This window comes from Pan troglodytes, chromosome 10, assembly GCF_028858775.2.
Source record: "Pan troglodytes isolate AG18354 chromosome 10, NHGRI_mPanTro3-v2.0_pri, whole genome shotgun sequence".
Classification (NCBI taxonomy): domain Eukaryota; kingdom Metazoa; phylum Chordata; class Mammalia; order Primates; family Hominidae; genus Pan; species Pan troglodytes.
This window is the reverse complement of record NC_072408.2, coordinates 77,032,069-77,048,306: the sequence shown is the minus strand read 5'-3', so window position 1 is coordinate 77,048,306 and position 16,238 is coordinate 77,032,069. Positions and strand designations below refer to the sequence as shown.

General features: G+C 37.2%; 1 protein-coding gene across 7 annotated transcripts in view; it reads right to left on the bottom strand.

Moving 5' to 3' along the window:
- Positions 1-16,238, bottom strand: part of CNOT2 (CCR4-NOT transcription complex subunit 2) — a 111,651-nt gene that overhangs the window by 41,884 nt on the left and 53,529 nt on the right. For 6 of the 7 annotated variants that reach the window (XM_063784777.1, XM_016922587.3, XM_063784779.1 and 3 more), the window contains one exon: positions 2,102-2,224. In XM_063784777.1, coding sequence (XP_063640847.1) covers positions 2,102-2,224 — 123 coding nt within the window. Of the gene's footprint in view, positions 1-2,101; positions 2,225-11,265; positions 11,427-16,238 lie in introns of all 7 variants that reach the window. The other variant, XM_063784778.1, reaches the window with a different exon arrangement.

The window sequence follows — 16,238 nt, the reverse complement described above, 5'->3', positions numbered from 1 at the left end:
TGTACATGAAAACAATAAGCTTGTCTATTAGCAAAGACTTAAATGTAATTGCTGGTATTCTTGTTGGCATGGAGAGTGGTGATTACAGTAAAAACTGGTACAAACTTTTTGATGGAAAATATGTCTGTATGACCTAGAAGATTTAAATAATTGTGTATTTTTCAATAAAAATATTTAAAGCATAAAATTAGAATTTTAGCAATTATTTCTGATAGCATTATAGGTAATTTTTCTTCAAGTGTATTTTTAAAAATTTGTATAATTTACCTGTGCTATTTTGTAATTTTAAAAAAGTAACAGCAACAGCAGCCAATGTATAAGGTAGCTAATATATTATTACTCCTATTTTTACAGAAAAGGAAACTGAGACTTGGAGAAGTTCTTGCTAACAGGCAAAGTCAGGATCCAAACACACATATCTGTATTGCTTTAGAGTCCAAGTTCTTAATTCCTATGCCATACTATGTTCTTAATTAATGTTTTTTTAAAAAAGGTTTTGTGAATCAAACCATTCTGTTACTTCTGTGCCAACCAACTGGATCAGAATGGTGGCCAACATTTGTGAGTATGTGTGTAAGTATATATACTAATTCTGATTTTAAAATGTAGACATATAGTATTTCTGCTTTTGAGAAGACATATATCTCTTTGTCATTCATTCTCTTTATATACTTTTAGATTTCAGTCTGAAAGCTTCCTATCTTCCTAATTAGAATAAATGCATTTCATCAGTAATAAATATTTCATTAACATTTTCCAAGCAAACTTAACTTTCATTATATAATCACAGCAATACACACAAATTGTAGATTTTCGTTTCTGCGGCGATACTACCAAAAATATATCCCAAATTCTTTATTTACAAGGTCAACACTTAAATAGAAACCTGTGTAAATAATAATTCAATTATAAGTTACATAGCACATAGCTAAAAGCGCAATAAGATAACAGAAAATTAGATGACATTATTCCATAAGCTATTAAACTACACACTAATTATCAACAAAGCCACAACACACATTAGTTGAAAAAAGCCCAATAATGCCATTGATAGTTTGTTTCCAAAATGACACAAGAATGTTCAAATCAAAATAAAAAAGGAAAATACAAAAACAGAATAACAAACATCCTAACATAAACCTAGTAGGTTAAGCTGATTTGCAAAATTCTGCAAAGTCAAAGGAAGTGATTTACTAATGATCAACTTCAAAGAAAAACAAGGGCATTTGTTCCATATCTTAGAACTTTATAAATGCTTCAAACATCAGTATAAATCTCATTAGGTTAATAGCTAGAGTAGATTGTTTTATACATAAGGAGATTTGGCATAGCAAGTTTATAAAGTGTGAAAGGTAAAAAAGCTGGGCAGGTGTACACAGTATAAGAATGCAACTGGTGTGACTAGAGAGTATAGTGTATAATTTAAAGTAGCTTAACAGAATTTTAGTAATTACATTCATTTTTAAGTATTTTATAAATTTGCTAATTATGACTTGGTTGCATTCTAAATCCTTTTATCCCAAATGGGATTATTGAACTATTAGCCTTCCAAAGCATTTAATTCATATCTCTATATCATCCATCACATTTTGAATACAGTTCTTCCAAATTTTTCCTATTGTAGTATCCCTATGGCTGAACAGAGTAGAGATACACCTGAGGTCCAGAATTACAGCTAGATGACACAATAAGCATAAAGTTTTATTACAGCTTGCCATTATATCTTCAAGTCTGCGTAAATCTGCTTTCTGTTCTATATCTGCATTTGTTTTAATATCAAACAAGTTATTTCCCATATTGAACAAACAAAAAAAATCAGTGATCTAGAAGTTATACCATGTTTACTCCATGTCTTTGAGTACTTCTATCACAGTATTACCATATCCCAATTTGAGAATCATGGGATATTTATTTTCCCCATTAGAATACAAATTCATTGTCTTTGTATCCCAAAAGGATACAAGCACCAAAGGGACTAGCACTGTGCCGAAAAGATTGTCACTCAACCACAGACAGTATTCTGCACTTGATATGCTGTTTTTCAGGAACCCAGACACAGACTTACATTGCTGAAAAAATACAACATAATTGATTAACTTACATCTTTTTCTGACCGATGTGGAAACATAGAAGACTGGCTGTAGTACATGTTTTCGTCATGGTAGTCACTGTCGACCCCCTCTACAAACTTCTTTCTTGAAGCACCAAACATGCTGTTTGTCACCTAAACAAAAATATTACTTTTATCAGGGGTAATACTTTGGAAAATGTTCAGTTTTACCTTACTCCTATGTGGAAAACAGAACATGAAGGGAGCATTGCTAAGATACAGAAATTGATCAACTAATGGCTAGTGGCGCATGTGATAAAGTCATAAATCTGATTATAACAATAAAGTGTTAGATGTTTATTTCCAGACCCTAAAAGTAGGAGAATCACATAAAGCCTATCTTAACAATTCCACTTCCTTTTAAAAAACTAAGTATACCTTACTCTTCAAAAATGGCAAATATCATTTTCCCATACATAGATTTTTTAAAAATTAAGTTTAGGTTTAATTATTCAAAATCTTCACATGCATCTTCCACATTTGTGTATCTGTCATCACCTTATTTTCTCAGTTATCTGTTTTCCCAAGCATTCCTCTTTCCTTACAATCTAAGTTTACTGAAATATACCGTTTTTTGAATCAGTGCATATATAGTGGCATACTAGAATTTTATCTCAAGCAAGTACCCACTCATGTAACTGAAGTACAATCTTTCATTGATCATACTGGTATAAAGTTATTATTTCAAAGATATAACCTGCTTATTCATTTGTTTTTCCAGTCTTTGTAACATCCAACATTAGCAATTTTGAGTTCACACCAACATAAATTGTTGTCACTTGTTATCTGTGAAGAAATGGTTCTAGGACCTCTCCCCTCATGGATTAAAAAATAAAATCCACGGATGCTCAATTCTCTCACATAAAATGGTTTATAATATTTGCATATAACCTACACACATCCTTTCATATACTTTAAATCATCTCTAGATTACTTATAATATCTAATACAATGTAAATGCTATATAAATAGTCACTGTATTGTTCAGGGAATAATTACAAGAAAAAACAGTCTGTACATGTTCAGTACAGACACAACCATCCATTATTTTTCCCCAAACATTTTCAATCTGCGGCTGGTTGACCCACAGACGCAGAACCCATGGGTATGAAGGGCCAACTGTAATTATTAAAATCTGTGCTAATTTTAATTTTTAATTATTTTTAAAATGTGACCTCTATAAAATTATCAAAACTATTAACTGACTAAAGTTATTTAAGGTCAATGTGTCTTTCTCCTAACAGTACTTTGAAAATCAAGGTAAACCAATGTCAATGAGAAAAGAGATTTTAAAGACTTGAATACAAGGTGACTATGTCTTTTCACAAGTACATTTTTGGGGAAAACTCATCTCAAATTTGATATCTGTCTTGTACATTCATTATGACTAAGAATATTTCCTTCCATTATAAATGAGTGAACAATTTCCATGTCTCATTTCAAAAAATGCTGTAGTCACTATTACATATCAGTAGACGTGGTGAACTATGTTGCAGACTTTGAAGGCCAAACTTTACGTGTAACCCTGTTGAAAGCACCCATGCTGTTTAATATTTCTTATATATTTTAAGTTCCCTGTTAAATATGTAGCAAACTTAATTATTTGACTGTCTTTCCTCCTGAGGTCTGAAAACCTATTCAGTCAGGTATAAATAAAGTCTAAGGACAGCTAACCTATTACTTTGCTATATGCTTTTAGGCAAGTAATAGCTTGAGGTGCGAAATATACAAAGATATTTTTTAAGGGTCTAACAATTTATTAGAACACAGGTACTTAATCTTTTTTTGGGAAACAGACTCCTGGTGAATCTCAGAATGCTATTCTGTAACTCTGTTATTTCAGACCAGGATCCCGCATGCCTATCCACCAGCTCCCTAAGTAGTCCCTACTAGGGGGAAAACAGATGTTTCTTAGTGAGTAATTTCAAAAAGGAAACAGTGGCAAAAAATCACTTTAGAGCTTGCAAATTAAGATTCACTACACATAAGATTTTAGAAGTTTGTTTTTTGAAAGTTAAAGATACATTTAATTATCTTTATAGAACTTTTACTATTGAGCTCTAATTCTAAGAAAGAATAAACATGGAAAATGCATAATTCAATAATTATTCAATAAAGTTTCAGGTGAATATCAAGGCATCTCTCATCAAATTTTATACACATAAATAAGCTCAAATTGATAAACTCTTCTTTTGACACTGTTTGTATAACACTTATCATCAAGACCATTATAGACTCCTAGAATTCTAAAATTGAAATTAATTGTATAGAATTAAAATTTTTATGCTTAATATCTTGCAAAAAGGTTTGGTTTGAAGGCAAAATTAAACATATGTTCCAGACGAAAGAAAATGAAGAAATGTTCCTTTTCCATCAATACCAGATTTTCTCAAGAGTCACTGTGTGTGTGTGTGTGTGTGTGTGTGTGTGTGTGTGTGTGAGAGAGAGAGAGAGAGAGAGAGAAAATATACCAAACGTAAGCTTAATTTCTGTTTTGTGTGCTCTGGCACAGAAATTACACATCAGTGACAATACTAATTATTCTTACATGACTTCAGCAAATAATTAAAAAACAAAACGAGAGTGAGAGAGAGAGACGGATGGAGGGAGGGAGAGGTAAGGGTGTTTTACTCTCCCCCATGAATGCAAGCCCCCATCCAGAGATGGGTGCTGGTATGAGACAATTCTAATCCATGGCAAAATCACAAGAGAAAAAGACAACACAGGTTTTTCATAAAGCTAGATTTATTTAATTTTAAAGTGCCCGTCCTTTATTCTACATAGAATGATGGAACAGGGTAGGAAGTATTTAAAAATAATCAGGGAACATAAAACTGAGACGAAAACAAGCAGAGAAGTAACTGACCAGGCAAATGCTTGAAGGAAAAGCAGTCAGTTCAGAGGGTCAGTAAACCCCTCACTGGTATGGCTCAAGCAGCATGAACTTAGGTGGTGAAGGGTAGGAACTCATGTCAGAGAGACTGGTTGGGGCTAGACCATATAGTACACCTCGAGAGCCTGAGAGACTTTGGATTTTATTCTTTGTTAGACGGGAAATCAAGAGAGGATTTAGGCGAAGCTTAAGAGTAACTTAATTTGGCTTTTTTTTTTTTTTTAAAGGTCCTAGCTACTCCATGAGGAATGGGCTAAAGAGGGTATAAAACGAAAGCAGGAAAATGCATTAGGAGGCCAGTGATAGATAATGATGGCCTAATAGGGTGGTGAGTAGTAGTTGAATAAAGGATATACTCTGAGGCAGAACTAGTAGGAATGGATGGATGGATGATATGAAAGGGTTAAACTATACCCATCTTCTCCCTGAAAGAGAAATTAGGGTACATAAAAATCAATTTCTATAAATTTCAAAGAGGATATGTCAATTATATCGAAATACATTGAAATTACTGGTTACAACGTATGTTAAAAAGTTAATTTGGTAAATAAAAATTTTAATAAACGACAGTCATGTGCAGCATGACATTTCAGTCAATGATGGACCATATATACAACGGTGGTCCCGTAAGATTATAAACAAGCGGAAAAATTCCTATTGCCTAGTGATGTCTTGATAGACCTAAGCAAATACATGAGTGTGTGTATCAGTTTTCAACAAAACAAAAACATCTAAAAAGTAAAAAAACAAAAAAATTCAAATAGAAAAAAGCTAAGTATGAATATAAGGGAAGAAAATATTTTTGTACAGCTGTACGTGTTTAAGTCAAGTATTAAAGAGTCCAAAAGATTTTAAAAAATTAAAAAGGTTATAAAGTAAAAAAGTTACGGTAAGCTAAGGTTAACTCATTATTCAAGAATGAAAATTTTTAAATAAATTTAGTGTAGCCTAAGTGTACAGTGTTTCCAATGTCCACAGTAGTATACTGTAATGTCCTAAGCCTTTACATTCACACACCACTTACTGAATTACCCAGAACAACTTCCAGTTCTGCAAGCTCCGTTTATGATAAGTGCCCTATAAAGGTGTAACCTTTTTAAAAAAATGTTTTGTATCTTATTTTCACTGTACCCTTTCTGTGTTTAGGTATGTTTAGATACACAAATACCAATGTGTTACAACTGCCTACAGAATTCGTATAGCAATATGCTGTACATGTTTATAGCCTAGGAGCAAGAGGTTATATCATCCAGGTTTGTTTAAGTATGGTCCACATTCACAAAAGTGCCTGACGCATTTCTCAGAATGTACTCCCATTGTTATGGCTGTAGTTTAAACTATGGCTGTAGTTTAAAATTAAATCAGACTTCATCTTGGATATACAGCATTAGAATCTTTGGTGTGTACAATTTGTCAGCTTTATTCAAGCAAACAAGTCAAGGGCTTATATATACTTTGTTAAGTGACCACCTTTTTACTTGACACTCACACCAGACTTTCTAAGACAAATTGAGATTTTTTTACCAGGAAAGAATATACGCATGTAGCAAAACCAATGTTTCTTAAACCTTTTTTGAACACAGATCTAAAACGTTTAATCGAGACATTTAATCTTTCCTTTGATTTCATAAGAACTAAGCAGCATATTCTAAAAAGTACACAGAGGTCAGGAATGGTGGCTCATGCCTACAATGCCAGCACTTTGGGAGGCCAAGGCAGGCAGATCACTTGAGGTCAGGAGTTCAAGACCAGCCTGGCCAACAACGTGAAACCCTGTCTCTACTAAAAATACAAAAAATTAGCCAGGCATGGTGGCATGCACCTGTAATCCCAGCTACTCAGGAGGCTGAGGTGGGAGAACTGCTTGAACCCAGGAGGTGGAGGTTGCAGTGAGCCAAGATCATCATGCCACTGCACTCTAGCCTGGCCGACACCACGAGACTATGTCTTAAAATAAAATAAAATAAAATTAAAAATACAGAGATAAGTAAGCTAATCCTCTGTACCAAACCAAATCCCCAAAAGGAATTGGTCTCAGAAAGTAATAAAGAATTAAACTGGAAGACGTAATGGAGCCACTTAAGTTGGCTGGATTTTCCCAGTATATTCCTCCTTCATTATTTAGTTTAGACTAGCTATGAATTCCTAAGGCATGACATTCTCAACATTTAAATACAGTATTTCAAAGCCAAATGTGGTAAATCAGAATAATCACAGAAATTTACCAAAAAAAAAAAAAAAAAAAAAAAAACAAACAAACTTCAGATAAAATAACCAAGAACTTCAGAGAAGACGGGTAAAGTGGTCCCTGATACAGGCAGGATGAATGGCAATTAGGGAACCAACGAAGTAAGAGGCAGGCCTGAAGCTACACAGAGGATACACCTAAAAATCCCTGAGATCATCACCTCAACATGACTTTGCAGCACTAATTATCTTAGAACCCAACACAAATCTTATATTTCAGCTTAATTTTGGCTATTCACAGTTGTTACTGTTCACGGTAATCTCTGAAAAATGTCACTTTAACTCTCAAAAATGCTGTCTGTAACCTTTGTGATCTTCAACAATTAAAATTCAAGCTGATCAAACCAACCCTATATATTTATTGAAATTATTTATATCATCAATATCTTTTCATCTCTACGGTCATTTCCTAGCTGATACGGTTTGGCTCTGTCTCTGAACCCAAATATCACCTTGAACTGTAATAATCCCCACGTGTCGCAGAAGGAACCCCATGGGAGGTGACTGAATCATGAAGGCGGGTATTTCCTGTGCTGTTCTCATGACTGTGAATAAGTCTCATGAGGGTGGAGCCAAGATGGCCGAATAGGAACAGCTCCAGTCTATAGCTCCCAGCATGAGCGTCACAGAAGACGGGTGATTTCTGCATTTCCAACTGAGGTACCAGGTTCATCTCACTGGACAGTGCCGGACAGTGGGTGCGGGACAGTGGGTGCGGCGCACCGTGCGTGAGCCGAAACATGGCGGGGCATCGCCTCACCCGGGAAGCCCAAGGGGTCAGGGAATTCCCTTTCCTAGTCAAAGAAAGGGGTGACGGACGGCACCTGGAAAATCGGGTCACTCCCACCCTAATACTGCACTTTTCCAACAGGTTTAACAAAAGGCACACCAGATTATATCCCGCACCTGGCTCGGAGGGTCCTACGCCCACGGAGCCCGGCTCATTGCTAGCACAGCAGTTTGAGATCAAACTGCAAGGCAGCAGCCAGGCTGGGGAAGGGGCGCCCGCCATTGCCAAGGCTTGAGTAGGTAAACAAAACAGCCAGGAAGCTCGAACTGGGTGGAGCCCACCACAGCTCAAGGAGGCCTGCCTGCCTCTGTAGGCTCCACCTCTGGGGGCAGGGCACAGACAAACAAAAGGCAGCAGTAACCTCTGCAGACTTAAATGTCCCTGTCTGACTGCTATGAAGAGAGTAGTGGTTCTACCAGCACGCAGCTTGAGATCTGAGAACGGGCAGACTGCCTCCACAAGTGGGTCCCTGACCCCCCAGTAGGGGCACACTGACACCCCATGCGGCCGGATACTCCTGAGACAAAACTTCCAGAGGAATGATCAGGCAGCAGCGTTTGTGGTTCACCAATATCTGCTCTTCTGCAGCCACCGCTGCTGATACCCAGGCAAACAGGGTCTGGAGTGGACCTCCAGCAAACTCCAACAGACCTGCAGCTGAGGGTCCTGGCTGTTAGAAGGAAAACTAACAAACAGAAAGGACATCCACACCAAAAATCCACCTGTACGTCACCATCATCAAAGACCAAAGGTAGATAAAACCACAAAGATGGGGAAAAAACAGAGCAGAAAAACTGGAAACTCTAAAAAGCAGAGTGCCTCTCCTCCTCCAAAGGAATGTAGCTCCTCACCAGCAACGGAACAAAGCTGGACGGCGAATGACTTTGACGAGTTGAGACAAGAAGGCTTCAGAAGATCAAACTACTCCGAACTAAGGAGGAAGTTCGAACCAATGGCAAAGAAGTTAAAAACCTTGAAAAAAAATTAGACGAATGGATAACTAGAATAACCAATGCAGAGAAGTCCTTAAAGGACCTGATGGAGCTGAAAACCACAGCACGAGAACGTGACGAATGCACAAGCCTCAGTAGCCAATGATATCAGCTGGAAGAAAGGGTATCAGCGATGGAAGACGAAATGAATGAAATGTAGCGAGAAGTTTAGAGAAAAAAGAATAAAAAGAAATATACAAAGCCTCCAAGAAATATGGGACTACGTGAAAAAACCAAATCTACTTGGTGTACCTGAAAGTGACGGGGAGAATGGAACCAAGTTGGAAAACACTCTGCAGGATATTATCCAGGAGAACTTCCCCAATCTGGCAAGGCAGGCCAACATTCACATTCAGGAAATACAGAGAACTCCACAAAGATACTCCTCGAGAAGAGCAACTCCAAGACACATAATTGTCAGATTCACCAAAGTTGAAATGAAGGAAAAAATGTTAAGGGCAGCCAGAGAGAAAGGTTGGGTTACCCACAAAGGGAAGCCCATCGGACTAAAAGCTGATCTCTCGGCAGAAACTCTACAAGCCAGAAGAGAGTGGGGACCAATATTCAACATTCTTAAAGAAAAGAATTTTCAACCCAGAATTTCATATCCAGCCAAACTAAGCTTCATAAGTGAAGGAGAAATAAAATACTTTACAGACAAGCAAATGCTGAGACATTTTGTCGCCACCAGGCCTGCCCTAAAATAGCTCATGAAGGAAGCACTAAACATGGAAAGGAACAACCGGTACTAGCCACTGCAAAAACATGCCAAATTGTAAAGACCATCAAGGCTAGGAAGAAACTGCATCAACTAACGAGCAAAATAACCAGCTAACATCATAATGACAGGATCAAATTCACACATAACAATACTAACCTTAAATGTGAATGGGCTATATGCTCCAATTAAAAGGCACAGACTGGCAAATTGGATAAACAGTCAAGACCCATCAGTGTGCTGTATTCAGGAAACCCATCTCATGTGCAGAGACACACATAGGCTCAAAATAAAGGGATGGAGGAAGATCTACCAAGCAAATGGAAAACAAAAAAAGGCAGGGGTTGCAATCCTAGTCTCTGATAAAACAGACTTTAAACCAACAAAGATCAAAAGAGACAAAGAAGGCCATTACACAATGGTAAAGGGATCAATTCAACAAGAAGAACTAACTATCCTAAATATATATACACCCAATACAGGAGCACCCAAATTCATAAAGCAAGTCCTTAGTGACCTACAAAGAGACTTAGACTCCCACACAATAATAATGGGAGACTTTAACACCCCACTGTCAACATTAGACAGATCAACGAGACAGAAAGTTAACAAGGATATCCAGGAATTGAACTCAGCTCTGCACCAAGTGGACCTAATAGACATCTACAGAACTCTCCACCCCAAATCAACAGAATATACATTCTTTTCAGCACCACACCACACCTATTCCAAAGTTGACCACATAGTTGGAAGTAAAGTACTCCTCAGCAAATGTAAAAGATCAGAAATTATAACAAACTGTCTCTCAGACCACAGGGCAATCAAACTAGAACTTGGGATTAAGAAACTCACTCAAAACCACTCAACTACATGGAAACTGAACAACCTGCTCCTGAATGACTACTGCGTACATAACGAAATGAAGGCAGAAATAAAGATGTTCTTTGAAACCAACGAGAACAAAGACACAACATACCAGAATCTCTGGGACACATTCAAAGCAGTGTGTAGAGGGAAATTTATAGCACTAAATGCCCACAAGAGAAAGCAGGAAAGATCTAAAATTGACACCCTAACATCACAATTAAAAGAACTAGAGAAGCAAGAGCAAACACATTCAAAAGCTAGCAGAAGTCAAGAAATAACTAAAATCAGAGCAGAACTGGAGGAAATAGAGACACAAAAAACCCTTCAAAAAAATTAATGAATCCAGAGCTGGTTTTTTGAAAGGATCAACAAAATTGATAGACCGCTAGCAAGATTAATAAAGAAGAGAAAAGAATCAAATAGATGCAATAAAAAATGCCAAAGGGGATATCACCACTGATCCCACAGAAATACATACCACCATCAGAGAATACTATAAACACCTCTACGCAAATAAACTAGAAAATCTAGTGGAAATGGATAAATTCCTTGACACATACACCCTCCAAAGACTAAACCAGGAAGAAATTGAATCTCTGAATAGACCAATAACAGGCTCTGAAATGGAGGCAATAATTAATACCTTACCAACCAAAAAAATCCAGGACCAGATGGATTCACAGCCGAATTCTACCAGAGGTACAAGGAGGAGCTGGTACCATTCCTTCTGAAACTATTCCAATCAATAGAAAAAGAGGGAATCCTCCCTAATTCATTTTATGAGGCCAGCATCATCCTGATACCAAAGCCTGGCAGAGACACAACAAAAAAAGAATTTTAGACCAATATCCATGATAAACATTGATGCAAAAATCCTCAATAAAATACAGGCAAACCGAATCCAGCAGCACATCAAAAAGCTTATCCACCATGATCAAGTGGGCTTCATCCCTGGGACACAAGGCTGGTTCAACATACGAAAATCAATAAACGTAGTCCAGCATATAAACAGAACCAAAGAAAAAAACGGCATGATTATCTCAATAGATGCAGAAAAGGCCTTTGACAAAATTCAACAGCTCTTCATGCTAAAAACTCTCAATAAATTAGGTATTGATGGGACGTATCTCAAAATAATAAGAGCTATCTATGACAAACCCACAGCCAGTATCACAGTGAATGTACAAAAACTGGAAGCATTCCCTTTGAAAACTGGCACAAGAGAAGGATGCCCTCTCTCACCACTCCTATTCAACACAGTGTTGGAAGTTCTGGCCAGGGCAATCAGGCAGGAGAAGTAAATAAAGGGCATTCAATTAGGAAAAGAGGAAGTCAAATTGACCCTGTTTGCAGGTGACATGACTGTATATCTAGAAAACTCCAGCGTCTCAGCCCAAAATCTCCTTAAGCTGATAATCAACTTCAGCAAAGTCTTGGGATACAAGATCAATGTGCAAAAATCACAAGCATTCTTATACACCAATAACAGACAAACAGAGAGCCAAATCATGAAAGAACTCCCATTCACAACTGCTTCAAAGAGAATAAAATACCTAGGAATCCAACTTACAAGGGATGTGAAGGACCTCTTCAAGGAGAACTACAAACCACTGCTCAATGAAATAAAAGAGGATACAAACAAATGGAAGAACATTCCATGCTCATAGGTAGGAAGAATCAATATCGTGAAAATGGCCATACTGCCCAAGGTAATTTATAGATTCAATGCCATCCCCATCAAGCTACCAACGACTTTCTTCACAGAATTGGAAAAAACTACTTTAAAGTTAATATGGCACCAAAAAAGAGCCCTCATTGCCAAGTCAATCCTAAGCCAAAAGAACAAAGCTGGAGGCATCACACTACCTGACTTCAAACTATACTACAAGGCTACAGTAACCAAAACAGCATGGTACTGGTACCAAAACAGAGACACAGACCAATGGAACAGAACAGAGCCCTCAGAAATAACGCCACATATCTACAACCATCTGATCTTTGACAAACCTGACAAAAATAAGCAATGGGGAAAGGATTGCCTATTTAATAAATGGTGCTGGGAAAACTGGCTAGCCATATGTAGAAAGCTGAAACTGGATCACTTCCTTACACCTTATACAAAAATTAATTCAAGATAGATTAAAGACTTAAATGTTAGACCTAAAACCATAAAAACTCTAGAAGAAAACCTAGGCAATACCATTCAGGACATAGGCATGGGCAAGGACTTCATGTCTAAAACAACAAAAGCAATGGCAACAAAAGACAAAATTGACAAATGGCATCTAATTAAACTAAAGAGCTTCTGCACAGCAAAAGAAACTACCATCAGAGTGAACAGGCATCTACAGAATGGGAGAAAATTTCTGCAATCTACTCATCTGACAAAGGGCTAATATCCAGAATCTACAATGAACTCAAACAAATTTACAAGAAAAAAACAAACAACCCCATCAAAAAGTGGGCAAAGGATATGAACAGACACTTCTCAAAAGACATTTATGCAGCCAAAAAAACACATGAAAAAATGCTCATCATCACTGGCCATCAGAGAAATGCAAATCAAAACCACAATGAGATACCATCTCACAACAGTTAGAATGGCAATCATTAAAAAGTCAGGAAACAACAGGTGCTGGAGAGGATGTGGAGAAATAGGAACACTTTTACACTGCTGGTGGGACTGTAAACTAGTTCAACAACCATTGTGGAAGTCAGTGTGGCAATTCCTCAGGGATCTAGAACTAGAAATACCATTTGACCCAGCCATCCCATTACTGGGTATATACCCAAAGGATTATAAATCATGCTACTATAAAGACACATGCACACTTATGTTTACTGCAGCACTATTCACAATAGCAAAGACTTGGAACCAACCCAAAGGTCCAACAATGATAGACTGGATTAAGAAAATGTGGCACATATACACCATGGAATACTATGCAGTCATAAAAAAAGGATGAGTTCATGTCCTTTGTAGGGACGTGGATGAAGCTGGAAACCATTATTCTCAGCAAACTATCGCAAGGACAAAAAACCAAACACCGCATGTTCTCACTCATAGGTGGGAATTGAACAATGAGAACACATGGACACAGGAAGGGGAACATCACACACCGGGGACTGTTGGGGGGTGGGGGGAGGGGGGAGGGACAGCATTAGGAGCTATACCTAATGCTAAATGACAAGTTAATGGGTGCAGCACACCAACATGGCCCATGTATACATATGTAACAAACCTGCACGTTGTGCACATGTACCTTAAAACTTAAAGTATAATAATAATAAAATTAAAAAAAAAATAAGTCTCATGAGATCTGATGGTTTATACAGGGGGGTTCCCCTGCACACATTCACTCTTGCCTGCCGCCATGTAAGACGTGACTGCTCCTCATTTGCCTTCTGCCAGGATTGTGAGACCTCTCAGCCATGTGAGTCAATTAAACCTCTTTCCCTTATAAATTACCCAGTCTCGGGTACGTCTTTGTTAGCATGAGAACGGACTAATACACTAGAACAAGCCACTCCAATAGCCTCCAAACAGGTCTTTATTAATCTATTCTTCTTCCCCTCAATTCTACTCTCCCACATCAAAGTGATTTTTTAAAGTAAAAATTATTTATCTTCATGGACTTTCTGATAAAAATTCCTCAACAGCACTCCCAAATCAATAAGGCTTATAAGATGTTTTGTAACCTCTAACTTCTCTCCTAAGTCCCCTGACACCACCAAACCCTTGCCATACCTTCAGTTACTCAGAACAGAAGTTAGTTTCCATGTCACGGTCTTTGCATATGCTGATACGGCTACTTAAAATGCCCTTTCTCCCATTCTTTGAAACTTTCACACTAAGTTAGGACTCTTGTTTTATACAGTCTCTGAAAACACTTTATCATAACTATAAAATAATAATAAATTATTGTTTCAGGGAATATTCTAAATGCTTTAACATTTATTTATGTAATTATCAAGATAACGCTAGAAAGTAAGAACAATTAACTATCCCTATTTTGTAGCTAAGGACCAGAGAAGTTAGGTTAACTTCCTAAGGTTATATATCTGATAAATGCGGAGATGGGTTTTGAACCCAGACCAATTTGCTAGAGTCCCCCTTTTTAACCATGATAGTACACTGACTCTCAAATATACAACTAACAATTTAATGTGTGTTTTGTTCTTGAATTTGTAAAGGGAAAAGCAGTAAGGAGCAAATAAAAAGCCGATTGGAGGAGGAAGGTCCTTATATTGTGAACAATGGTAAGTAGGGTATACCACAATCGAATATTTATGTGTGTCAAAAAGATCACTTTAGCACAAGAACAAGAATGGACTGATTATGACTGATTATAGACATGTGAGACAAAAGCCAGTCTCTACAAGACTAATCACATGTATTTTACAGAAAGTTGCATTAATTTGAAAATGAAGTTATGCTTAAAAGAAATACTATTATACCAATTAAAAATTATTATCCACCAGGTGCAGTGGTTCACGCCTGTAATCCCACTCAACTCCCAGAGGTTGAGGTGGGTGGATCACCTGAGGTCAGGAATTCAAGAGCAGCCTGGCCAACATGGCGAAACCCCATCTCTACTAAAAATACAAAAATTAGTTGGGCGTGGTGGAACGCACCTGTAGTCCCAGCTACTTGGAGGCCGAGGCAGGAGAATCACTTGAACTTGGGAGGCGGAGGTTGCAGTGAGCCAAGATGATGCCACTGCAGTCCAGCCTGGGTGACAGAGTGAGACCACGTCTCAAAAACGAAAACAAAAAAAAATTATTATCCAAGGAGGGCTTCAGATTAAGTAGAAATAACTACTAAAAGCTATATATACCCAGTTTCCATGTTCCCAAAGAACTAACATTTTTAGGTACTTAAGTATAGTGAACACAATTTAACCTTTCAAGGAATTAGGATAATTATAACCAAACTCTTAATTTCATTATAATAGCTCTAATGTAGACATTATAGCATTACATATGTAGGACACATCTAGAACTTGTGTTAAAACAAAAACAATTCCCTAGTAGCAACTTTTTATTGTAGATTCTCTAATGTAGGGAGGAGTTTTACTGCTAACATGTTGGTACAGGTGTCACACGATAAAATCAATTGTCTCATTCACTGCTTCATACTGAGTAACAAATTTTCACTCCCAGCTACAGAGTTTGTAGTCTGCTTGCATTAAACAAGATGAAGACTGCTAACTGCAAGACATACAGTACCTGAGAAGGGGGAAAAAGTGTTTCTCAGGCACTGTTTTCCTAATGGAGATCTGAGTAATTTAGAATTTGAGTTCTTACTTTCTCTCTGAATTCCATATTCAGTATCAACAAACACTTAATATATAAATATGCACAAGTTCTTGGCTATAAAATAGGTAGAAACTTAATAGAAAATCACAGCCAACTGCCATTAACACTTATCTGCCTTTTATCAAGGTGTAGCCAATTAACATCTGAAACCAATGATGAGGAGTCCTAATACCTGAAGATAATCTAGCGTTTTTATAATTGCCCTTTAGAGGGAAAACATGATAGGTAAAAATCTCACAGACTGCCCAAATTCTATGGAAGTAGAATATTCGTATATCAAATATTATATTGTTACAACCTGG